The 27,225-nt window shown below is 34.4% G+C and overlaps 1 protein-coding gene across 3 annotated transcripts in view; it reads left to right on the forward strand.

The window, feature by feature from the left end:
• LOC111629675 (tyrosine-protein phosphatase non-receptor type 4-like) overlaps nucleotides 1-27,225 on the forward strand; it is a 98,523-nt gene that overhangs the window by 23,562 nt on the left and 47,736 nt on the right. For all 3 annotated transcript variants that reach the window (XM_023373559.1, XM_023373560.1, XM_023373561.1), the window contains exons 2-8: nucleotides 6,212-6,331; nucleotides 21,758-21,911; nucleotides 22,408-22,521; nucleotides 22,599-22,641; nucleotides 24,359-24,437; nucleotides 24,504-24,601; nucleotides 26,621-26,741. In XM_023373559.1, the coding sequence (XP_023229327.1) occupies nucleotides 21,774-21,911; nucleotides 22,408-22,521; nucleotides 22,599-22,641; nucleotides 24,359-24,437; nucleotides 24,504-24,601; nucleotides 26,621-26,741 (593 nt within the window). In that variant the 5' untranslated portion in view covers nucleotides 6,212-6,331; nucleotides 21,758-21,773. The remainder of the gene's footprint in view (nucleotides 1-6,211; nucleotides 6,332-21,757; nucleotides 21,912-22,407; nucleotides 22,522-22,598; nucleotides 22,642-24,358; nucleotides 24,438-24,503; nucleotides 24,602-26,620; nucleotides 26,742-27,225) is intronic.

Genomic DNA, 27,225 nt, shown 5'->3' on the forward strand with positions numbered 1-27,225 from the left:
TTATACTTCAGTTATGTTAAATTCTAAATAAAATTAATACAAATCAATCCATTGTTATTAGACTGAAAGGGCTTTAAACAGATTACTTGTTACGTTATATATATATATATATACACTAATGTAAACAAACAAAGAAACGAAAACAAATGGAGAAAAAGTTGAAAATTTGGGAAATCCATTCGAACTCATTTCCTTTGGAAGTGGTTTCTTGTGTTTTTGTATTTGTGTTCGAATGCAAAAACCCAAAATCTGGCTTCCCACACCTCCACGTAATTCAGAAGTTACAGAATTATTCGAAATTGTTAGGAAAATTAAGCAACATACCCGATCAATTCTCGATCGTTTAGGAAAATTGGTCGAATTAAGTGATATTTATTTTTTTATAAAAAATGACGACGACGACGATTTTTTTACTTTTAACAAACTGTTTCTATTCTTTATCATTTGGCTTTTCTCCAACTACTCATCAGTTGATACGAATTTTATCTCGTTTGTAGCTCGTCTACTTAGTTGATACGCTCCAACGATTTCATTCTAATCAAAAACACTCGCTTGCTAATGCGGTGTATTACTACAACTACTACTACTACTTTGAATTATGAATTTTTTTTTTTTTGGTGCACAGATACAAGAATTTCCCTCGATATCGCTGCTTCCGAACCGATTTTTTCCTCCCTTCTAGCGATCGTTAACACGTGCCAGACGTGAACACACGTGTAGAGTGGAAAAAAAATTTTATAACTTAAGGATGCCGGTGTCGAACCAAAAGTCGGTTAACCGTTTTATTAAATCCATGTTATTTTTTTTTTATCGCGTTTGAACGATTTTGCGGAAGAGAAGAAACTAAAATTAATTTAGGTAGCAACTGGAGCAGTCGGAGGCTGCCCAGTATAGAATCGAGACACGGATGATTTGTTACAGCAGCTCCATTTTCCCAGATAGAAAATATCGAATCCTTCTTCTCTAATGATTTGTCTTTAATGCCATTGCAGATCGTTAATTAAACCACCTGTATCGTAGTAGATTGCCTAGTCACGACTCTGACCATTACCTCTTAATCCCGCATCCAAACTGATGGAGTTAACCCGCTGTTGGTCAATAATTCGCCGGCGTTTTCCTCCCCCTCCCCCGCTAGACGTTGCTCTAGTAATATCGCGTGTGTTTGACTTCCTTCTGCTTTATCTATATTTATGCCATGTTTAACCGTGGGAGGAGGATAACCGCATAAATCTGTTCTTCCGAATCCTCAGGTGAATGTATAGGTACGGGCAGACCGATCCGAATACGGAATTTGGTAGTGTAAATAATCGAAAATGTATTCTGTATCATTCGATAAAGCCATTTCAGTTTCCCGAGCCTTTACGGATCGAAGTTTTAGTGGTAAAGATCTAAAAAAACTACTTAGATTTCCAATATTTTGGGGGTTTTAAAATGCTTTCCGGATCCATTCGTTCGCTTACGAGTCGAAGTTCGATCCCTTGGAATTGATTTCCGTGAAGGTCGAAACTTCTGGTTTAACGCACCTCAAGTTAAGGACCAATCTTTGTTATCGTTTCATTAATTAACACAAACGTATCGCGTATACCGGAGGGCGTCAGACGAAACTGTAAGCGTGCCTTACTTTAGAGGTTAGAGAGAACACGCGATTTAACTGCTTTCTAATCGTCCTCCCCCTGTGTACGAGGGGAGAGGCAGAGATAGAGAAGGAGTCCTCGCCGTCGGCCAGCGACAAACCGATTAGATAAGTAAACGGAAGGCATGAATCAACTGGCATTTTTCGACTTTAAAGGGTTATCGGCGCGTAAACGAAGCGAAAACCTAACCCCACGACAAATAACAGGAATTACGAATTTCCAATGGAAATTAATCTGCACCTAGCATTACCGCAGATCGATAAGAGAGAGAGAGAAAGGCGAAGAAATTAGACACCGGGTTTTTTTTTCCTCTTTCCCGGCGAAGGTGTTAGTAAGTGGGGTCGAGAACGTCGATACGATCGAAGAAGTGTAGAAAATCTGTTTTGTATAGAGCCTTATAATGTGGGTATACGCGTACTACAAGCTTAATTGTTGGAAGTTTTAAATTCTGGGTATGCGAACTGGCCGCTTATTTTCCTGGAAATCAAATTATTTAGTGTTTGGATTGGCCGATCTATCGATGAAATTGTACGTTAGCAACTAAATTCAAGTGTTAATTTGGGTACACACACACACACTTACAGTAGTAGTGTGTACAGAGTGATTGTTGGAATCCGTACAGGGGAGGCGAATTCGTTAATCTTCGTGACGTAGATGGAAGGTAGACAATTAGTCGTAAAATTTACACGGGGGGGGGGGAGAGTAAATCGATGATTGTCGTTTCGATACGGGATGGAAGTCGACCACTTCGGGGCTTAAACGCGAGCCGGTGGACCGGAAATTCCTCACTTCTCGACAGGAAACGAATGCTTGGCTTGGTTCTTATCTTCGGATTCTGGATAGGACGGGCGAAGAGACGAAATTTTCCCGACTATGAAATTAACATTTATCATTATGAAAGGCGGCCATGCTCCCAACTAAATACATCAATCACAGATAAATATCGCCTTGACAAGTAATGAAATTAATGTTAATCTGTGTAAGACTACGATACGCAGACGGTGGAATTAGTTTCTCTTATCTGTCCTTTGGCATCCTTTGTTCCGTTTCCTTCCTCTTCCTCCCATAATCGCATTCTTTTTTTTTTTTTTTTTCTTTCCGTGTCGTCTAGAACATGGATTTCTACTTTATCGGCTGGGTTTTAACGTAGAAAATTCGGTATTATCTCGAAAACTACCGGTCTCCTTTTCCTCTCCCCCTTTCCATTCTTACATCACACTTATCTTTACCTTCGATGGAAACCTTTCTAGGTGAATTAATTGTAGGAGATTGGCATTCTTATTCGACGATATTCTGATTACGTAATTTCCTGTTTCTCTCTTGTTTACAAAAATTGATTTTTATCGGTATTAAACTTTTGTAAAGTGTGTTGAAACCAAGAAATTTTAACACCACGTAACTCTTAAAATGGCTTCTTGCGCTAGACGACATTCAAAATCGGTGTTTAGAATATAAATCCTACTTTCTGCACCCCGTTTTAACGAAGGATATTCGTTTAGAAGGTGATCAAAAACCTCTTCTCTCCTATCAAACGTGATGATAAAGTAGGGAGCACGCGGAGAAATCCGAAGAATTCAGTTTAATGTCTGTACCATTCGAAGCCCGGATAGTCGAGGATGAGGACAGTTTTCCAATAGCCTGAAAATCCGAAAGACTTGGGAAGTGTTGGAAAACGGGAAGATCAGACGAAAGCGAGAAAGTCGCTAGTAAACCCACTCTAATGGGAAGGGGCATTTAGTATCAATATCAGCGCTGTCATCACCATATCTATCGCTTAGGAGGGAACTTTAGACGAGGTGAAAAGCCGGATACAACCATAGATAGTCGATAGGTCTTCTAGATACGGTGTGCCAATAAATATAGAAATAACAGATTGCCCCCTTTCGAGTTGGGAAGTGTTTAGTAAACGTCTTCGCGTATAATACGTCAAGGGAGAGGGCAGTTAAGTGTACTCTTTGCAAGGAGAAAGACGAGTAAACTCGTGTGTTTCGAAGATTTTCCAACAAATTTCTCTTCGATGGCTCGTAAATTTGAACGCCAAAAGATAATATGTGACGCGAATTTCCCGATCGTACTATAAGTTAGTGTGCTCCGAGCCGGACAATGAATTCTTTCGGTGTTTAAACGTGTCTAGAAACTGTCTTTGGTCCTCATTTTCTACATGTAGGCTGGTGCTACACCTACACACACACACGCGAGATGATTAATTAATGTAGGTTTATGCTACACACAGACACGAGTTTACAGTTTATACAGTAGATAAAGGTGTGTTTTCTTTGGTCAATCCTTCGATGCTTTAAAGAAATGCTCGGGTTCGTGCCTAAACACAAGTTTTGTAGTGTACACCTGGTTTCTTCACCAGGCTTTCTACCGTGAATATAGACGATGGCGGAAAGTGACGTTGATGTTTTATCCGGGTGTTAATCTTTGTTTTTTTTCCTGTCTTCTTCTGCATCCTGTACTTTCGCTTTCCGTTTCGTTAATACCCGTGGATTGATGGGGTGTAGTGTGACAAAGCCGGAAGTAACCCCGTAGAAGGAGTACGGACGGGTTATAGGAGGACGGTGGAAAGGGGGTTAATCCGCGGGGGTGGCGGGGATTATACGTTTCGTTTACCTCGCGTTTAACGTTCCGGGCGTCGGAAGGGGGAGCAGCCAAGCGAGATGGTGCGCGCGCGCGCGCCGGTTATCAATATTCGTTACCTCTCGACTTTTTCCGGGACCGTTGCGTGTTCCCCGACCTCTTCCATTAGTCCCCCGTCCAGGCAGGAGGAGGAGGATTAAACCGCCGTCGGGCGTCGGAAATTATAAAAAGACGCTTTCCATCCATCATCGTTTCCCGTCTTCTCTTAATCCGCCGGCTAATGGGAGACGGGCGCGCCGACGCGACGCGCCAACGCGCACCACCGGGGGAGGGGGAAGCCGGCGGGATTAGCGCCCCGGTAGAGGGCATCTCGGGTTACTCGGCCCCGACGACGCGCTTCCATTAGCGCCCTCCTCCCTGCGGCCTATCCCCTTACTCCTCGACAGATTGCTTTCCCGTCGAGTTTTAAAAAAAATAATAATAGGAGAAAAAAAATTTCGTTTTAAAAGGCGACACCCGATACCTGGGTACGAATTTCGCTGACGTCCCCCCGGGTGCGAATTATTCCGCCATCAGGCGCGAGGGAGCAACCGATCCTCGTGGAAGACGAGACGGAGAACGAGTTCGTATCGAGGACCGCCACCCCGAAATCCGAGGGTTCTCCGCGGAAGATTTCGGGAGCGAAGAGCGGGAGGGAAGATTCTTTTAGCGAGGGGAGCGCGATATTGACCGTCTTAACCCACCCGGAAAGCGACGGAAGAGAAGAAACGATAAGTGAAGATGGAAGGGTCGATATCTCTATCGACTGGTTACCGTCCATTAGGGCCTTATCGATAAAATTTGAGGGAATTCGACGGAGGTTATCTGTGACGGGAACAGATAAGGGCTACAAAGAAGAACCCTTTTCGAAGTAGAAAGCAGGAAATTCTCCGCTTTCCTCCTAAATTGGATCTTCTGATCCAGGAAACAGAGTCGAGATTCGCTTCGGATTTTGCGGTGTGGATCCACCTCGAAATGGGAGAAGAGGTGACGTAGGCGGCGCTTTAGGATGTAATTCCACCCTTCACGGTTAACCTTTGACTTTTCTCTTATACTCGATGTACTTCGAGCTCTGCTTTCCGCTCGAAAGGTTAAAAGTTACCGTCCGTCAAAGACGGGGAGGATCCGAGCGCGTGTCGTGCGCCGCGTCTACTTCCGGTCTCGTATCTCCCCCTTCCGGAGCACCGATCGATGGAAGTCGGCGCCGTCGGGCTTAGGTCCGCTCGAAATTTTGTCAGTTGGGCAGTTTGGTACGGGGGAGGAAACGGGCCAACGGAAAACGAACTCCCTCCCCTCGCTTCCCTTCTGCTTTCCTCATCTTCCACCTGTTGGATCCCGATCCGTTCCGATCGGGAGACGGCGGTCCGACCGGGGGTGGCGGAGCACGTGCGGTTTCTCCGGACCCTCCTCTTCCGAGTGGTTGCGACCCGACAGGACCGCGCGCGCCCTCATCGATTTATTTTCCCTATCTGCCCAGTTGCGGATGCGCCGGGATTCCGGCCCCAGGCCGCTTCCGGTGAGTTTCCACCCTGTCGTCCTCCCGACCAGGAGATGAACGGCTCGACTCTTTACTCGTCCCTTCGTCTTCCGGTGCTACCTGTTGGGTAGTTCGCTCCTAGAATCGCTCCCGACTCTACCTAGTTCTAACGCTTCTCCCCCGGTAAATATCGGTAACTCTTTTCGAAAATCTGCCCCATATTGGACCCTTCGTTTATCTTTTGTGTTTTTCTGGTAGCTTCCTCCCCCCAGTTTTTTTTCTCAACTCGGTCTCCGACTTCTTACTTATACTCCAACCCTTTCGGTGTCCATCCGAAATTTAAACGTGACCGGAAATGACGTGTATCCCGAGAAATTTTTTTGTTATTTCTGTTCTGAAACGGGTGTAGGATGGAAGCGCGTGTATCTGGTATCACGTGTCTTTCTACTAATTTGTATTGTTTTTTTTAATTCTTCAGCCTCCGTCGACGGATTCCCGAATGACGACGGGACTGGGTGACCTTGACGTCTCTTGGACCTCCTCTGGCAGTCAATGAATGTCTTCTACCTTCGACCATCGCTTACCTCGGGTTGCCGGGGTGAGTATTAGTTATATTTCTTTTTTTTCTTCTTAATGGCGTTTTTCTCACCGGATCCGGAAACCCGTGGAGAGTTTCCGTTTCCGGTCGGGGAGATGCGCGTGGCCGTTGTTTACTGCGAAGCTTAATGGAGCGCGGTTACGATTTCGTGAAGTGGATACAGTTTTCTGCATCCCTCGCTCCGTTTCTCTCATTCTCCAGCCGGGATGGGCGCGTTTTAAACCCGATTCGGACGGGTTACCGCCGACGGGAGCTTCCCAGCGTTCTGCTAATCCTCTTCTCCCCGTGGGGGATGGCGAGGGGTGACTCACTCCGTCCTCCCCTTCGAAACGGGGTTTTCTCTTTCCGTGTTCGGCCGGGTCCGCAAGACGTCGCGAAGTGTGACGTTTATGGATTTCCCGTCCTTATCCCGTCCCGGAGGTGACGTCTGCGCGGTCAGATAAACCGCCGATCGAACGGTACCGGAAGTGACATTGTGTCGGCGTCCGACGGGAGCGTGCCCAAATTGCCGTTGGAAGTAAGAGCCACCATTTACCTTTATCGACGTATTTCCGCCCCTTTTATCCGTCAACAAGTGAGGGAGGTGGTTTGACTCGTCCATTAAAACTCCCTTTTCTCTCGTCTCCTCGTGTCCGCGTGCTTTACGGTCGGCTCCCATTCTTCCTCCGAAGGGGCATTAACGATTCTGGGTGGCTTTGGGGGGTTAGAACGCGCGCCCGGCCCGCTTTTTTTGTCGATTGTTAGGCGGTCGGAATAGGAAAAACCGCGATTTCGATTCCCAGAATGATGGCTTTAGGATGGCAACAGTGTTTCGTGTCTTTCTACGGGGGTGGTTTGGGACCGGTGACGAAACACTCACCTCTGGGAAGGGAAAACGCAAAGAAAAAAGTCGGCTTTGTTTCATCGTTCCATCTCATAAGAAACTGATATTTGAGTTTATTTAATACGGAGTGATTCCTATAACAATAGCAACGAGAACCGGGTTAAGTGTTAAATACATGATAGAATTACTAATACTTCGGATCTTTGATGGAAGACATTACGCGTAACGGACATAACGTAAGGTATTAATCCTCTCCAATCGATAGGGGACCGGAATATATGTATGTGTGTTAAGTCGTAACTTTGCTACTCGCTCGTTACGCGGTTAAAAGCGAATTTTACTTTTCCAGCTGTTGTGTATAGGCTACATAACAAGGGAAAGTATGGGATCGTGTCAAATTTGTTTGCAAATCTCCACGTTTTGAGACCTCTCGAATCCAAAAACAGTAAAAAATAAGGCAAAAAAAGAATTCTGTGTTTATGTGTTACGCTTAATATCTCAGGATTAAGGTTAAGTAACGAAATTTGCTACGGTAGCTTGTATACCAGGGGCATTGATGATATTAAATTTTGGCTGTTTAAAGGTCGAGGGGGTAGGGAGATAAAGGGGGTCGTGCGTATCTCCAGTAGTGTCAGACTTAATTAAGGTGACTTTTGTCGTTTTATAATAAGTTTTTTTTTTATAACAAAATTTCATAACAGATGGCGCAAGACACGATTTATTTTTATATTTTGATTTTAATAATCTAAAAGTTATTTTATTAAAAACTCAGTTACGCAAATCACGTTGCTGGATTTTTTAAAGATCGAGTCGGGATGGCGAGATTGATGTTCCTTGTAGCCACGTGCGTAGTTCTAAAGGGTCTGGGTTATCTTTCAACCTGTAATAACGGGATGCGTTCCGCTCGCGCCTCCTTAATTATCTTCTACCGGTATTTTCCCCTCCCGTAAATCCCGTAAATATCGAATTTCCGTGTCGCTCGTGTTTCCTGCGTGTCTCACACTCGTGCGCTTTTCCAACTTCCATTTTTTCCTCCCTCCTTCCCTCTCCTCCTCCTTTCCCTTAATTGTTATTGTTTTATCAGCTGCGATTCTGCTGGGAGGTGGGTCGGTGGACCGATTCGAAATGGTTTCTACCCCCGCCTGAAAGTTTTAATTCCCGTCTGACTACGGAAAAATGATGCTCCCGCTGCCACATCTCGCAACAAATTTAGTTTTGCATGATTAATTGCTTAAAATGTGCCTCCCTTGTTCGAAAATTTTACCGATTACGCACTTCGGATGTGGGTGGGAAGTCGAATTTTTTTCTTTTTTTTTCTGGAAAGCCTCGTTAATGACGAAAAATGTTATAAAAGTTATTAGGAAAACTTTAACTGGATGTTAGCTACTGCTTTTGTGTATATTTAGTAAAAGTTAAGAGTAAAGTTATTGTGAAAGAGGGATGCTACCGCTAATTTTGTTTCTGGAAAATAAATTAATTATATACACTTTGAGGCTGTGATGAAAATATTCCGCTGTATGTAGTTCCATTGCGAGAAACTCAATTGGAATTTTCTCATTTGTGTTTGCTTAGAGCCGATTATTTCAAAACAAAGACTGAAATGCGTCAGTGTAATTTCTAATAAAGAAATTTGTATTGGTTCCTCAAGGTTTTTTTTCCTTTCTTTTTTTCAGCGTAATTGCGCTTTTTAGTTTCTAGTCGTGTACCGAAAGAACTATAAATGCTAAACTGTGTTTCACGTTTGCCTGGATACGAGATGCGAATCCGGTGACTAGTTTGAGAAGCCGTCTCCTAGAGAAAACGTGTTTATGATTAATAATTAAGTTATAGTTCCGAACAAGTTAAACTAACTTCTCCGTATCGAAACTTGCATTTTGTCGATTTGATTTAAAATTTTTTTTAAATAGGTTAAGTAAAGTAGGCTTTCTATTACTACAGTGATTAAATGCGTAAATTAAATTTTGAGAGTTTGAATTTACATATTAGATAATAAATGTAAAACGGTGATTTAAATTATAAAAATACAAAGTAAAATGAGTCTTTAAACACAAATTATCTAACAAAATATAAAAGATATAAAGACGTCTGGTAAGCATTTTCGATATTTCTCTCCTTTTCTTAATTGTTCTCTGCTTAAGAAAAGGACATAGAGTTGAGAAGTCTTTTCTGTCCGACGTCGCGTTTAGAACCGTTCAGTCCGAGGGATTGTTTCGGACTTTCAAATAGCATAAAATTAATTTTTCTGCACTTGTATTTCCTTGTAGTAAAAGTACATTACAGCAATTCAGAAATTTATCTGGAGGAAAAAACTGTGGCTCGTTTTTCTTTTTTTTTTTTTTTTCATTTTGTAAGTAGAAAATGCATTCTCTACTTTGTGCCAAATGGCAAATAATTTTCTTAACACCCAGTATTTTTTAAATAAATAATGGTATTTTATTTTGTTCATAAAAATGAAAATAGTAGAATGTAAGTAGCAGATATAGAATTGATTAAATGGTGTATTTATTTCTTTGACATATATGATACTTATCCTACTAGTGTGTATGAGAATGAAAAGAAAAAAGAATAGACCAAATGCTGTTGTTTATAACATAAAGTTATAAGTGGAATTGTACTGTACCTTGCTCAATTGATTAAAATGTTATTTCACATATTTTGCATCGTTAACTTGTTGTTTGTCGACAGTCCAATTGTAGTTGTTGTTTTGTATGTTAGGATTTATGTGGCAATGCATTCTCTTATTGATTTTCTTACCAGTCGATCAACATTTTCTAAGTAAATGTGATGCAAACATTTATCTGTTGCAGATATTTATCGGCTCGGTTGCCTTTGTCGACGCGTTGAACTTTCGTCGGAAAAAATATGAGTACTTATTTTAATTGGGCGAAGAGATGCATCTCCGTTTACTTTGTTGCCCCGATCGTTGTCGTTAAAAAACAATTTAGTCACGTTTTAGCTCTGGTGTTGGTCGCATGCCAAGGACTTACATCAGATCTCTTTTACTCATAAATTTTCTTGTTTGTCTACTTCACAAAATTATATTGTTTGAACCAGATAACATTTCTGTGACGTAGAAATTAATTTTGACATAAAGTTTCAGTTTAAACGTTCAAATCATTATAAAAATTCATGAATCTCTATTTCTAAATTTTAAATTGCATTAAAATTTATTTATCCATTGTAGATTTGACATTTTGTCTTCAAAAAGAAAGATATTTTGTTGCAGTTTTTAAAATTAGGACACATTTTTCATCGGACGATTAGGTTTTCTTGTACAAGATAATCTTTTGATGTGAAAATAGGGCACGCAAACAACTTGTGTCATATTATTCAAAATATGGAAGCGTAGGTTGTTTAGATCATGACGTATTTGTCAAATTTACAAAATTAAGAAAAAATTTAATCAAATTTTGCAAAAGAATACCCGCAACTAAGCTTTAATCAAATGAAAAGTTACGTACTGGAGAAATTTTTGACTAGTAAAAATTAAAACAGTTATTATTTATTACTATAGTGTAATCTTCCATTATTGTAGTGTAAGAGAAATATGACATTTTCTGTCTTCACTCCGAAAATATGTCTTATGAGCCTTTCTTTAGTAATTAACACCTAAATAGGAACCACTACTAATATAAAGTCGTCCTAGGCTTTTGAATATAAATTTTCTAAACAGGAGTCTAAGTTGATTGAAATGTATGACTTACATTCCTCTTTTTGTGGAGAAATTCAAGATATCTTTTGCTGAAATGAAACAGATTCTATGACCTAAATCAAATTTTTTGTAGCGATGATGGCTAATAGAATATTTACAAATTCGACACTGCAAAAATAGTGATTGTATTGCCGAGTACAATCACTCGAAAGAAAAATAGTACCAAGAATCTTTATATATAGTTGAAAATTCAAATATTACTCATTACGTAAGTTAAATATATATTTGTTTTATATATTAGAAGTTATTAATTATACAATTTAATAAATAAATTACATAATCATAATTTCTTGAATTTTTAAAATATACCCAGAGAATACTTGATCTTCTGTTATGATCTGTTTACGTTATCCGATACGTAGTAAGTTCTAACCGGCGAGTTCCAGAACATGATTTTTTGACCGAAAAGCCAAGGAATTATATTTGTGCTTTCGTTTAATAGAATTTTGTGCATAAAAGTAAGAGTGTAATCATAATTTTTGTTTTACAGGAACAAAAACGTTAATTTTAATAGTTTCCTTGTAGTTTTTAGCTCCGTCACTCGTCTTTAAAGGTTTACGGAATAGGCGTGAACTTCGAAAGATGAGTTGACAAAGCTCGAAAGTACTGCAAAACTATTAAGAACAGTTTTTATATGCCAGTAAAGCAAGAAAGGTGCGATTACTTAATCAAAAATTGGAAGTTAATCGTAGATAAAATGATGCTTTCACAGCTCTGTAAATTTTTCCTTCCTATTTTTCAATTGTAGCTAATTGCATTTTAGTATTGTCAGTTTATTATGCTCTACCTTACAGAATTACAAAATATAATACATAATTTTATTCTAACAAAGACAACCCCTTAGAATATGGTTTACGTTAACACTGTAAATGTTTACTAGTCATTCTAAATAATGATTATTTGTGCCCACTTGAGGTTTGTTAAGATTATAGTTTTGTTTTTAAAATAATAAATTATTCTTATAAAATGCCAAGCTTGCAAAGCGTGTAATATTTCTTCCTTTTTTTAAAGAAAAAAGACCCTGGAGAGTATAGAATACTCCGGCATTTAAATATTTCTTCAGTTTTTTGTGGGAGAATTGATCTCTAGCTCTTAACATTCTATATAAAGATACGCAATATATTATTTTAGAAAGATTGATAAATTATGTGTTTTTATATATATAATTTTTACATATTTAAATACACTGTATGTTGTCAGTTTTATTTGTATCGGATATCTGATTTTAACAGCAAAAAGCTTTTTATACAGGCAAAGAGTGGAGACAAATTTCCCTCTTGGTGCCCTCCTATTCTAAAGAGAATTTATAAAATGTAAAGCCTACATAAACTCTTGGCAATTCGTAAAATAAAGTGCACTCTGTCTAATCTTTTAAAAGCATTTTTTATCGTCAACATGTATATATATTGTCATTCTCTTCTTGGATATTTTTCTGTATAGTTAGGTCTCGAATACTCGAGAGCGGAATTTAATGCATTATATCGTGTCGTACAGGTATATAAGCTTATTTTGTTATATATTACAACAGTATTTTGTTAACCAATCTTTTTCAAACAGGACATTGAATAATATATAAAGTTACAGATGAAATTTTTAAATTTTTATTCCAAATTTCATGTATTTTATGATGATTTTAAGAATGTAATTTTTGGAAACTTAAAAATAAATTAGATGACGAATTATCTCTTGTTTAAAATATATAACTACATGTGTGTTTTTGCGCAAGTTAATAGCACAAACATTTGTCAAAAATACAGTTTACAAACAGTAATTTTTTTTTGTTTATACAATTGTAAAATATTCTAAATGCAGAAACAGCTGTATCGTAGAGTTGTATTTTAATACATTGTTGTTAAGCTGTATTAAATATTAAGCAGATCTTGCAGGTGACAGAAGTAAAAACAAAGTTTTGAATGCTGACCGGTGTATTAAAATATACTGTGTATCTATTTTCTAATTTGATAAGTTTATTATATTAAAAAATGTACATACTAGTAATAAATAACATTTGAACGAGTTAAACTTTAAATTACTTAAAAGTAATGTAATGGATCCATCTCCTTGATGTGTTTAACTTTTAGAACAGTTCATTCGTCTGATAGGGGTATTCACGACAGGAAGCTTTTCTTGTTTTTAGAAGATCGGCAGCATTCTACGAAAGCTAAGAAACAAAAACGTGCTTTATGATGGATCGGTTTGCAATCATTATTTTGTTTTCATTGGACTACTTTATTGATTGACGTGGTTTTCTTTGAAGAAATTTTTCCGCTATTTTTTAAATTACACAATAACTTTGGTTGCTTTGTCAAGAGCTTTCGACAATTGGAAAACGATGCTCCTAAGGAGCTTTCTGTTAAGCCACTGGTTTTTGTCGTAGAACCTGTATTAACGTGAATAAATTGGGAAAAGTGGTACTTTTGCGAATTTTAAGAAAGCTGCAAGAAAAGCTATGGATTTATATCCCTAAAACTGGTTCTTATCGTTGTCATGTAGGGTAATCAGTAGATTATTTACATCTCCCACTTACTTTATTTTTGTCTAATGTCCAAATGCTACTAAATTGGAGACGTATGTAAGAATTTTTGAAATTTGCTTTTTTTTTTAAATTACTTGCTAAGGTTCAACTTGTGGCTTATCTTGCCTCGACAATAATGGTTAATGTAGTTGGTCCAGTTCTGGATAAATTTTTAACAAGTTGTTGTTCTTACGAAGCTTCAAGTGTACTTATACCTTTTAGAAATGTATCCAAATTTTTTAATAATTTGTTTTAAAACATATAATTATTAGTTGCAATTTTTAATTTAATGAAATGTCGCAAACCATGTTTTGCTGCAGTACATTTCTACTGAACGACAGTAGAAATGTACTGCAGCAATATATGACTGTAGCAATAAGGTTGAGTATGTACTGCAGCTTTATATTTATGAGAGAATGTGGTATTAATGCCAAAATGAAAATGTTTAGTACCTTGTAAGGTAACTTTTCAACTAGACTTTAATGTAAAACCGTCTCTGTAATCCAAAACATTCGACTAGACGTTAGTGTTTGGCATAATTAGTTCTCTGTTGAAAGGCGACTCTATTTATATCTTCCGTAAGACACAATGCTAAATAATTTTTAAGGAGTCAGTTTATTACTAAACTATTTAAATAAAACAGTTTTCGAGCCTTTGTCTTATTGGATCCAAATTTAGTAATGATAAGAGTCGAATGTTAAAACACAAACTACCAGTCAACAGACAAACCTTTAAAGTTATCCAAATTCAATTATTTATCTGTGGTGGTGGTTCTATGTTTTTTACCTTTAACCCTGACATTATTAAGTTAGATTATACTGATAGACTGAACCTATGTGTCTGTGTTGTATGTGTAAATGAGGATGTATGTTTGTTTGTTCACTATGCATGCTTAGGCCGTTTGACTAATTGCTACAACACTCAGAAGTTACATTCATATACATTTAACTTAGATCACGTCATACATCTCTCACCAAAATATTGATGGATTTTTACATATCAATTAATTTCTGTTGATATTCGATTTTCTAACTTTACATGTAGTGTCATCCATTGGCAAAAAATTTAAGAAACTAATAAAGTAAATATAATTCTTACGAAAAAGGATATAATTTTAAAAAATATGTATATTATAGTCACTTAACCCTGATATAGTGTGAAGTATATGCACTATTATGTGCCATACTGTGACAGGTAGTGCACAGCACTTGCCTGCATGGAGTGTAGTAGTGTTTTGCCCCTGTACATCATACTTTTCCTGTTAATTGATAGAGTCATGCCAGTTATGTATCTAACTCTATTCAGGGCAAAATTTTTTAATTGAAATAACATGACTTTCAGTTTCCATCGGAAGTTTGAATATAGTTGATTGGGACCTCCTGCCCCTAAGCTTTTTATATCTAGTCTTGGCATTCATCTATCTAACTCTGTTTTTGAAATTAAGGATAGATGGCAGACACTGAATTTATAGGACTACAAGTTTTTCAAGGTGCAGCCCAATAAGTACTCTCCAGTAACACACACGAAACACTGGTAGTCAGTCATGGGTTAAGGTACAAAGCTCTTTTTCTGTGCCAATGTTCATTTTTTCTATTTATTATCACAGTCAGATTGCTTCATCCAAAGCTTCCTTTAGTTGTAGTCGAGGACGTTTTACCGTATTATACGAGTCTCTTCTAGCGTGTTTATACAAATACGATCGCAATTTTTTCGCCATGTTATACGAATCTGTATTATATGAACCCATGTTATAGGGGTCTACTGTATATGATTTATATAACTAGAAAGGTTATCTTATGTAAAGGTTTATCTCACCAAGTGACCAATCTAACACATTTTTAAAATTTTCTACCTCTGCTGTACACATTTTAAAGAATTTTTAAAATGTCTTAGATTTGTTACTTGATGTGGTAAACCCTTACATAAGATAATGTATGTAGTTGTATAAATCAAATAATATAATATAATATAAGGGTTTGAAGTATGAAATAATCTAATAATCTTTGTTTAATATTTAATAAAAATTCTCTTAATGTTTGTATCTATTTCTTGCCTGGGCAATGCCGGGCTTACCTGCTAGTTTTAATATATTTTTTAAAATTTAAGAAAAGATGCGTTTGTTCGTTGTGTTTTTAAAATTGGGTTGAGGGTGGTGAGGTCAGAGGTGGAACTACCTTCTAAACAGTGTTTTTTCAACATTAAGTGTTGATTTGCATTTAAAAGTGGCAGAACAATTACTATTAGAAACCTGCCTAATGTCCCACTATTTCTAAATTAAAATAATTTGAACTATGGACAATTATAGATACATTTTTGATTTTAAAAAATTTCATTTTAAATGAAATAACTCGGTGTTATGCACATATAATTTTGTTTATGAATATATATTTTTTTACTACATTATCTATACGTTTATTTATTACAACAATGAAAACCTCGTATAATCAAATTAATGAGGTTTTAATTTTGACATGCGCACTTATTTTTCTTTGGGCTTTTTTCAAAAATAATTTATTTAATAAGCTTCAAAAATTTTTGCAGCACACTGGTTGAAAATCACTGTTCTAAAACATCATTAAATTCATTATCATCAGTAATAGGTAAGATCTCAACGTTTCAGTATTCTATCATAATTAGAAACGGATACATTTCGAGTTACAAGATTTGAGAGCAGGATACAAAGCATTTTAAATAAAAGCATTTAGTAATAGAAAATAAGGTATACCTGTTGTGCGTAGTACTAATTTCTACTTCTAAGTTTTGTAGTATGGTATGAAAAAGAATACATTGGGGGGACAATTTGCTGATACAAAAATATTGGGGGATGTCCTCTTTATCTCTTGTCAATTGATGCTCGATGCTTATGGATCAGAGATGAGATACGGTAACAAAAAAAAAACTTTTATCTAGTAATAAATTGTTTCCTTAAAAATTATTGGCACTGTATCTTATGGAGAATAATATAGTTTTTGGATTTGTCACACTATTTTCTGATGCATTTTTAAGAAAATGCACGTATTTTTACACTTTATTCATAAACAGTTTAATTACTCAGAGTTGGAAATTGTTCATTCTTGTCGTCCTCCTTTAGATTTATGGTTCTCGAGCGATAAATAATACTTTTATGGAATTTCAGCTTATGAAATGTTTTAAAAACCCATCATTTAATTCAACACGTCATTTAGTACTTATGTAAAAATGATAAAATCTTACAAGAATTATGATTAGTTTTGTTCAAAAACAATGTCCATGTGTGGAATAATGATTAATTAATTGAATATTTATTATAATAACAAACAATAGAATGTTTAAGAATCAAAACATTTTTCTTCAGTTAATAGTTGTAGACAATCTGGTTAATGATTTAACAATGTCCAGATGATAATGACATTTAATGAATCATGATGACGCAAATTAGTTTTTTTATACGTGTCAACATTTTTAACATATTAGTCGCTTATTGATCTAGAAATTCTTCTTTAATTAATAATATTTTTAATTATCCTGAATTGTCAAAGAATTTTTGTCAAATTATGATGAAGTATTTATTTAGCATCGTTGCCATACATTCTAAACTTTTGAACTTTGGAAGGTATTTTACGTTTCGTGTAGCTAACAATACATTAATATAACAATTTATTTATCCGGAGTCATCGAATTGGAAAAGACTGCGACAGTTTCTTGGCGTACAAGCGAATTTATAATTTTATAAAGTTATATGCTTAAGTACAATTTATCCATTTGGTATTGGAAGTAATAATGATATATATTTATATTTAATTGATATTATAATTAAATATGTAAAGTTCTGAATGTCGTAATTAAATTACATCATCAGTTAAATGTGGTTTTGAACGGGAAAAAGAAATTATGGGAGAAGGGAGCTTCATTTATCTAATACGACTGAATTATATTGATTAATACAATTCATTAAAGTTAGACAATCTTAATATAAACTAATTATGTCGAGGTTGACAATCGGAATTAATTGATGTTTTGTCGACGGATGAGTCTTCGTTCTTTTAATTGAAATTGATAGTTATTATTATTAATATTTTATTGCCATTTTTCTCGAGAGGAATACAGGATAACGTTGTCAACTTAATGATTTTTGTACGGTTTTAACACACATTTAGGGAAAATAATGTCAAAAATTGTTTATTAATAAAGTGTGACTGATGTTTTGCAGGTGTTTACTCACTCTATTTTGATTTAATGAATTTTTTGAATTAATTTTGTAACAGGAAGAAGTAATTTATATATATTAAATTTTGTATTACCCGAAAAATGGAATTTATTTTACAAAATATATTTGTGTTTACTTTTTTAAAGGTGTATAATATATTGCAGTCTCTTAAAATTTATAATAAAAAAAAAGAATTGTTGTATGTGACAGGGCAGTGGTGTGTGGTTGTAATTCCATCTTTCATGAAATAGGTGGAACCACCAGATTCAAACAACTAATGAACTTTTTTTGCAAAAGATGGTCGAACCATTGATCATTTGTTTTTGAGAAAACTATTTGTTACAGAAATGCATTAATTTTTTAACATTATTTACTTATAAGAAATGGATTTTGTTTTTGTGCTGTTGCTCTTACTTTAGTTTCCATGGATGGTTTATGGTTTTAAATGTAGGCAAGACATTTACTCAATGAAGAATCCAATTTTTAAGATAAGTACACATCGTGAACGTTTATAGAATTCCTCTGATAGAAATTAGCAGGGCTGTGCGGTAGAATTTCTTAGTACGCTGCAAGTCTTCAAAATGCCGCCTCTTAAACGCTGCTTATGCCACTCCTTAAATGCTGCTTATGCCGCCTCCTTACGGTGCCACCTGATGCGGCAGCATCTCTGCATTGTAGCACAGCACGGCCCTGGAAATGAGAATTTTATGCCAATTGCGAACATCAGACTGTTATCCAATTTTAAGAACATTAAAGATACAGAAACTTTTCTATTTTTTTGCCAGTTTATACCAACTTAGTAATTAACAGTTAATTAATTAATGATTGGAGGAATTTAGTGTTGAAAGTAGGCATATGATACCCATTGATAGTTTTATTGATCAAATAATTTTAAATATTAATTTAATTTAATTTAAAAAGCTTACAAAAGAAGTGTTTCATTTGGAGGTTTAAGCTCATACAAGTGTGGTTACATTAGAAGTTACACCAAGCAAACATTTTAAGTTGAACATCTTTAATTTACATTAGGATTTAATCATATTTATTACATTACCACAGCAAATCAATGTGTGATAATTCATTAATTAATAACTAAGTAAACACTAATCTGTCAAATTGCTTTATAAAATTTAACTAGAGCCATATGTGACGTTTCTCCACAGTTGATAAAACTTTCTGAATTTATAGACTTCCAATTAAATTTAAGACAATTCAAACAAAAGTGTTACTGGCCATATGCTTCTTCGAAACAGTGTGTCAACTCATAGTTTAAGTTCTATGCCTTAACTATACATGGCTGTTTAAAATACACCAGCAAAGATATTCTCTCTTTAATGATGGTAAGGTAACTATAGGATATCTGAAAAAACAATGTATATATGCTTTGCTTATTAATAATGTCAATGTTTATTTTCAATTACGTACCTCAAAGCCTGTTAACGGTGTGCAATTAACTTCAATAAAGCGGAAAATTAAAATTTCATGAACATTTTTGAACCTTCAACAGTTCTTCTTCAGGTGGCAATGAATTTCTGTTAGAATGCATTAAATATGAATATTATTCGAAATTCGAATATGTGTTAGCCGATGAATTTTTACTAGATACATTATACATGCAGTAAATGACGAGAATTTATAGCTCTTTGTCCACTAGTGCTTGCCATCCTAAAGACATATTTAATTCCTCTTTGTGTTAAAAAAATGGTTGGACATCTTCTATATGCGATGTGATTTTAGCACTTTTTGGTTATCTGTGCAAAGGGTGATTGGAGATACAGGTTATAAGTGATCGGGATCCTTTCCTCCTCTTGCCAGTCTTCATTGCAGGAGTGGACTTTGGAGCGCTTCCTGGAAGTGGTGGAACCTTCTGATTAATTTACATGTAATTTTGGAATACCCGTGGTCTGAGGCCATGCAATGAGTATGTCTCAGTTCGGCATGCAGAGCTTGCTGTGTGGAGGAGTGAGTGTGCGCTCTTCTAATTAATGCATTAATTGACATCCTTCGCAGTGGAAAGGACGTTCTTAACTGTGACAGACTCCCAGGAGTCTACAACATCCCAATAAAAGATCACAGATGCAATAGAGAGCTTGGTTACATTGGCTCTACAAAGCACTCCTTGGGCATTAGAGTAAAAGAGCACATTGCGGACGTACAACACGCCAAGACCACCACAGCTCTGAGTATTTACGCCAGTGATCCTGAGATAGAGTCGAATTTTAATCAGGTGAGAATCATCCACAGCACGCCATACACTGAACATCTAAAGTGGTTGGAAGCCATATATGTATACAAACTAAACAACACCTGCATCAACCATAAAGAGGAATTAAATCTGTCCTTAGCATGGCAAGCGCTAGTGGACAGAGAGGTATAAATTCTCATCATATAATGCACATGCCTAGTAAAAATTCATTGGCTAACATGTATTCGAATTTCGAATAATATTCATATTTAATCGCATTCTAATGGAAATTCGTTGTTGCCTGAAGAACCATTGAAGGTTCGAAAACGTTCATGAAATTTTAATTTTTCGTATTTTGAAGTTAATTGCACACTGATAACAGGCTTTGAGGTATGTAATTGATTATATTCCAGAGTTGGATGAAGTGAAGTAATATTTATTTTTATTAATTTTCACTTTTTTAATGAAGGAAAGGTATTGGACTAAAATATGCAAGTGTTCAAATCATTCTTCATTCTCATCCAGACATTATTGACATTGTCAAGAAACTGAAGTGCATACTTCAGCTAAGATGATATTGTTGATATTTCAGCACATCCTACTTTAATAACTTACTGTAGTTCAGTGATAATTGATAACTTTGTGGCATAAACTTTGTCTTTTAAGTGTTCCCTTAAATATAAATGCATTGGTCTTAAATCTGGAAAACATGGATGGTACTTGATGCTTCTCCTTTGTCCAATCCATCTGTTTGGAACAGATTATCCAGATAAGTGTATGGAGTGATTGATTCTTGAAGTAAATTGAGGTAAACAATATCAGTAACACTTGCATTAAAAAGAAATGGTCCAATCATTCTCAAGGATGGAAACTCACAACACTTAATGTTCAGTAAATCCACATGTTGTTCTGTGGATTTACAATTGCACACATTGTGCTTTAGTGTGAGTATTGCCTCATCACTTCACATGATTTTATAGGCAAAATAATCACCCCTGCAGTTTTACTAAATACCACTTATAAAAGTCAACAGTTGGGATCATCTTTGTTTAGGGTCTGCACCAATCTTGGAATATCGCTCTTTAGTTTTGGACAGATTTCCTTGGTGTTTCTTGGCAAAGTTGAAGCCCATCTTATGATCTCGTTTGGCTTGTAGAAATTTACTTGTGTACATTTTGCATAGTATCATTTGCTTCTAACTTCTTAACAATGTGTAAATCACAAGACACATGGCGATCAAGTATGGTATTCCTAAACTACTGGAATTTGTCAGTATTTTTCAACTTACAATGCCAATTCAATACAAATTTTTGCTGTGCAATTGTAAGTCCAATATCACAAAATTTAGTGGTATTTTCACATGTTTCTGTGAGTTTTAACACACAATTAAAATTTTTATATTCCATTTTTAAGTTGATATTTTCTGTTATACTTAATTTGCAAGTGAAAAAAAAGAAAATAAACACATAAGTTATTAAAAATCAAAGTGTTTACATTATTTTTGAACATTTTGTATTTAATAATAATCAAATGTTTGGGAAGAATTTTATATCATTATTATTTTTGCGCTTTAGACTTCTTTCTGCTCAGGGAGCACTTAGAGGTCAAGAGTGTTATACTATAATAGCGACAAAAAAATCTGCTTCAAGAAAACTGTTATTAAAGTTCACTTTAATAATAGTTTTTCTTGAATACTTTTGAACAGTGGAGCCCATTGTTAAAAGAGATGAGTGAATTGACTCAGTAGTTAAGTTGCCTAAGTTTGTTAGCATAACAACCAATCTTCATACAATCTAATTATAATTTAAGATGGATTTTAAAGTATCTTGTTATCCACTATATTCACCATTGTTTGCTATTTATTTTAAAATTTTGTTTGGCCAATTTGGTCTATTCCATTTAATTTTCAAGTAAACTTTTGATTTAAGCATTTAAATTAATAATTTATTTTAACATGTTGGAAAATTTTTGTCAAACGTAATCCATAGAATATGTATTTTTTTAGTGGTCAGTCGTGGAGTATGTCCAGGAGGGCGTTGGGTGGGTCGAGTGGCACATACAACGTGCGAGCGTCGGAACTTGCTCGAGACAAGAGGATCAAGACGATTCGTTGCACCGTATTCTTCCTTGATGACAGCCAGCAGATATTTGAAATCGACGTGAGTTCTTAACCTTTAAGTTACATAAACTATTATGTACGTGTTAAAATGTCGTAAAATATTAAAATATATTCAATAATATTATACTTTAAAATTTGTGGTTATTTAATTTTGAATTACAGACAAAAACCATTTTGTCTATAACTTTGCAGTCTGTACTTAGTATATAGTATCATTTGAAACAGAAGTTATAAGTAACGAATGAGTATAATTTGGAGACTTTCTGATACAATAAAGTACTTGAACTTCTGTAGTTTAAGTACTTTGTTTCATCTGGAACATCAAATTATATTTATCCATAGTGGAGAAAGTTTTGTTTAAAGTTTGTGAGTCACCCTATGTACATGATGATAATGAGTTTTCTCCAGCAACTGATTGCTTGCTTTTAGTACAATTTTATTATTTAGAAATCAAGATTTTCATTGTTTTGATGATAGAATAATATATAAATGGTAATTTATTATTGTGAAAACATAACAAAAGATATTAATTACAGAAACGTGCTAAAGGTCAGGTGCTGTTAGATCTAGTCTTCCAACATTTGGAACTGATAGAAAAGGATTATTTTGGGTTACAGTTTGCAGAGATTGCACCATCTCCAGATGCCATGGTCAGTTAATTATTTTTTTTTATACGGTATGTAATATATATTTGCGATACAAATAATGCAGAATAACTTATTTTCAGAGGTGGCTGGATCCGTCGAAATGCGTACGAAAACAAATGAAATGTGAGTATTGCTTGTTAATAATGTTCTTTTTATATAAAAATCATAACAAATTACCAAGTTCGTCAATAATTGAACATTAGGTTGGCTTAGTTAGTATTAATATCAAAAAATTTTAATGAATTGCCAAAATACATCTGGTTTCACTAATCAGATATTAAGTAATTAATTAATAATGGGAGAGTCTGGTAGCGTAATTAAATGTGGCATTTTGATGGTGATACTGGCAAAATAATCACATGCACATTCTATTCTGATCTGTTATTGATCTTTCTAAGATTAAATTTAGAGTAAAATATATATATTTTATACATCTATAATGAAAAATTGCACTTAAAATCAAATTATCATAAAAACATTTTTCAAATAGAAACTGTCACGTTTGAACTTTTAGATTAATTTAATTAAATTTAGAAAGTTGTTTAATTGTTGAAGTTATTGATGGGTGGTGACATAACCCTATAATATTGTTACCAGTGGCATTGCCTATAACGTCAAATTCTTCTAATTAATAATTAATTAATAACTAATTAGTAGTACAGTACAACTTTCAGTAATTAATATTTAGCGTTAATTGCAGTCTAATTAATTATTGGTTCAGTACGTTGTTATCTTAAAATGTGTTACGTACCTGATTATATTTATTCACACAACCAAAGCACTCATTTTCAGTAAGTTATATTCTACAGAGAGTTACAGTAAGTTATATTCTAAATCATAACAAATCAATATTTATTCATATTGATTTGTTATGATTTTTAAACAGTTTATTAATAAGTTTTGTTAAAAAAATTGTTTAGCTTTACAATATAAATTTTAATATTCTGCATGTAAATACTTAAAATTATGAGAATAATCCATTTATAACATATGTAACATTTGAGTCTTGCAAGTTAACTAAATTAAAATACAGTAGAACCTCTATTATCCGGACTAATTGGGGATGAAGGTAGTCCGGATAAGGAAAAATCCGGATAATCGAAAAAATACTTTAATTTGTCTTTTAATGATAATACAATACGTTTTCTTTTCGATGACATATCGGTAATATTAAAAGTAAATACTGTATTTAAATCGTGATCAGATTTTCAAGAAACAAACGTTCGTATTGAATTTGTACTACTACTGACCAACGCTAACAGACTACCTATTGTTTAAAAGGCCCTCTGGCGGCTCAAGAATAAGGATTTTATAAAATAAAAAGCAGTTGAAACTGCATTTTTATGAATAAAAATTTGACAAACTATCATTTTATGACGAGTAAAATATTTTCGTCGCGTTCGCGGCTTTTAAGTAATGCATAAACCTTCGAAACGCGAGGCCCTTCGGACCGCGAGGCATAGGCGGTGGCCCACGTCGTCCATGCCTTACGCCGCCCTTGGTCATAGAAATGATTTAATTTGAATATAAATTATTTATAAATACGTTTGTCAAGTTATATTTTTATTACGACGTAAAATATATTTAAGAGTTTACGACCACTGTGCTGGGTGAGACGTTGTTGAAACAAAAAAAGTTATGCATTCCATCATGTACATAAACAGTGTCGTAATTCGCCAAGTGCAAATCAGCAAATTCGTAAAATTTTTGTTTATTTTGGACAATCCGGATAATCGAAAATCCGGATAATGGAGGTCCGGATAATGGAGGTTCTACTGTATATGATTAATATATCAATATTTTTAAGAAGTAAGCATTAATCAACTGTACCTTTTTACAGCCGGTCCTCCGCATTTACTTTATTTTCGAGTGAAGTTTTATGTTTCCGATCCAAGCAAACTACAAGAAGAATACACGAGGTATGTAATCTTAATAATTATATTTATAACTGCATTTACGTTTCATCTAACTTTTCTAAATTGCAGGTATCATCTCTTTCTTCAAATAAGAAAAGATATTTTGGAAGGAAGAATTATAGTGCCTCCAGCCACTGCCACTCTCTTAGCGAGTTATGCTGTACAATGTAAGCGCGGCTTTGTTTGTTTCTTTTTTCTCAATATGGAAGGAAACAAAATAGAAATTGACTAATTTTAATGTTTTTGTGAAATATTCAAAAGTTTTTTGTTATGTCATTCATTATTAAAAGTATAAGTGATGTCAATATTTATACAAGACTATAGAATAAAAAAGACAACAAAACTAAAATGTCTCAGTCTGCTTATAGATGACAACTTAATGTGGTTCATCCACACTAGTCACTTGATCAAAGCTCTAGCCTCATTTGTCGGTGTTGTAAATAGACTGAAAACGTATCTTGATTCCAGAATCATAAGAAAAGCTGTGTCACTTGTAGATCAAAAATTTAGTTAAAGTATAGTGAAAGCACCTAGTTACAAAATAATTTTAACCAGTCATACTTAAACATTAGCTGCTTTACTTTGGCTTAATTTTATTATAAATACCAGAAATTAAATATTATTAAAATATTACTTACACAGGAGACAATATTTATTTTCAAGTATTATCTATGAGATATCCTATACCTTATGGTTTCTTTTGATAGATTTTCTTTTAATATACAGAGTCAAAGGCAAAAGCAATTTATCCTGAAATGTAGATCAATTGTGGGCCAATGCTTTCTCATTCACTCTAGCTTTAACAACTGAAATTTGACCAAACCAGAAATAGAAGTTGAATAGTTATAAAATTCTCAATAAAATAGTAAACAACAGATATAATCACAAACTATTTTAGTTTACTATTTTTATTTTTGTTTTTTGAATTTGTTTGTTTGTTCATTTCACCTAATTCTAGGTTATCTTAAAGAGGTAGTAACCATAGTATCCTATTGCCATATGTCAATAAATATTTTTATTTGAAAGATTTACAAAAGCAGATTAACTTTTGCACTACTTAAATTGCTTTTCTAAGTGGTCAATGAACTTTGCGAAAGGTAACCAGACTACTGGTTACATATAATTTTGTCATGCCAAAAGACACTCAACTTCGTTAAAAACTTTAATAAATGATTCTGATCTTGTCATAGGTCTTTCAGCAGAATGAAATTATATGAAAACCAATAGTTTGTATATTCTTCACAGTTAACTACTTAAATTGCATCTATTTGTAAAATTTAAAATGTACGTAGGCTATTTAATAAGTAATGCCTCTGTGCAAGTATTTCACACAGTTGTTACTTGGCAAGCAGTTAGATGACAAATGATTCCTTGTTTCATTAGCTGCACTTTAATATGTATTTAGAGAATCAAATATGCTGTAGTTCAAATTTAATTGTTTGAAATAGATAATACTTTTCCAAGTGTTTCACGTGTGCCAAGCAACAATAGGTTATAGTTTTTAACTTGCAAAAATGTATCTCTCAAAGAAATTCACAAAAGATTAGTGGCAGTTTATGGCACTGGATTGTGTCATAAACTGTCACTAGTCTTTTGTGTCACATGGGCACTGCTAAACATTACATCAATGCTTTTTCATCAGATACCATACAAAAATGTTGGATTGAAGTTCTTGACTATTCTCCTTTAAGTCCAGATTTGGCACCTTCAGACTTTTGGTTGTTTTCTACTTTTGAGACATTTCAAATAAATTTATTTCACCTGTGACAAAGATGTTCAAACTGTCGTGAGGAAATGGTTGAGAGCAATCCAAAGATTTTCACAGAGCTTTAAGCTGTTTGTACCTGTTCTTTAAATAGAATTTGTTTAGAAATTTTTCAGCTGAAATTTGAAAGTATTTAAAGATTTAAATAGTTTAATTTGAAGCATTGATTAACCTTTGGAAATGAGTTAAAATTGAGTGTTAGGAACAAATGTGTTGTGTTATTTGTAATATAAGATTTGCCATTAAAGCAGAATAATTAAATTTATTATTAATTTTTAACTTTGATGATTATTACATTTAAAAAATTATTAATTAATTACATTGATGTAAATTATGCAATTAAATATTTATAAAGATACAAAGAAGATATTTATACATAATTAATATATTAATATATATTATTTATTTACATTATTTCTAGCTGAACTTGGTGATTATAATTCAGAAGAGCATAAATATGGTTATTTAGCAGAACTAAGATTAGTTCCAAATCAGAATGAGGAAGAAGAGAAGAAAATTATTGAATTGCATAAATTACACAAGTTTGTATTTCATTTATTAAAGTTTTTAGCTGTATAGATCTTAGTCACCAGTTTTTACCTTATTTTAAATCAATTATTATATAGATTAGAGAGTATTAATAATATATAAACTGAATAAACTGGTTTTAAATAATTTATTGACTCAAATAATATGCAAAATTTAAATAGTTATTAAATTTAACATTTCACAAAAAAAATTTTATGCTATTATTGAGAACTTGAAGTATATCACAAACAAATTTGATTCTATGTAATATTTTATGAAAGAAAAATGCTTGAAACGGAAAGTCATAAACATTTTCTGACTCAAAGCATTTGACATCTCTAATTGATTTTTTTAATTCATTTTACAAGAATATAAACTTAAATATAGATAAGACAACACAAGAAATGTTGGCTTATAAATATATTTTTAATGATTATTTGATGGAGTCCTTTGGAAACTTAGATTATATCTGTGTATTCAAACGAGTCAAATAATTTG

The sequence above is a fragment of the Centruroides sculpturatus genome, unplaced genomic scaffold, assembly GCF_000671375.1.
Source record: "Centruroides sculpturatus isolate CEXI.00-Female unplaced genomic scaffold, Cexi_2.0 scaffold238, whole genome shotgun sequence".
In the NCBI taxonomy this organism is placed as follows: Eukaryota; Metazoa; Arthropoda; class Arachnida; order Scorpiones; family Buthidae; genus Centruroides; species Centruroides sculpturatus.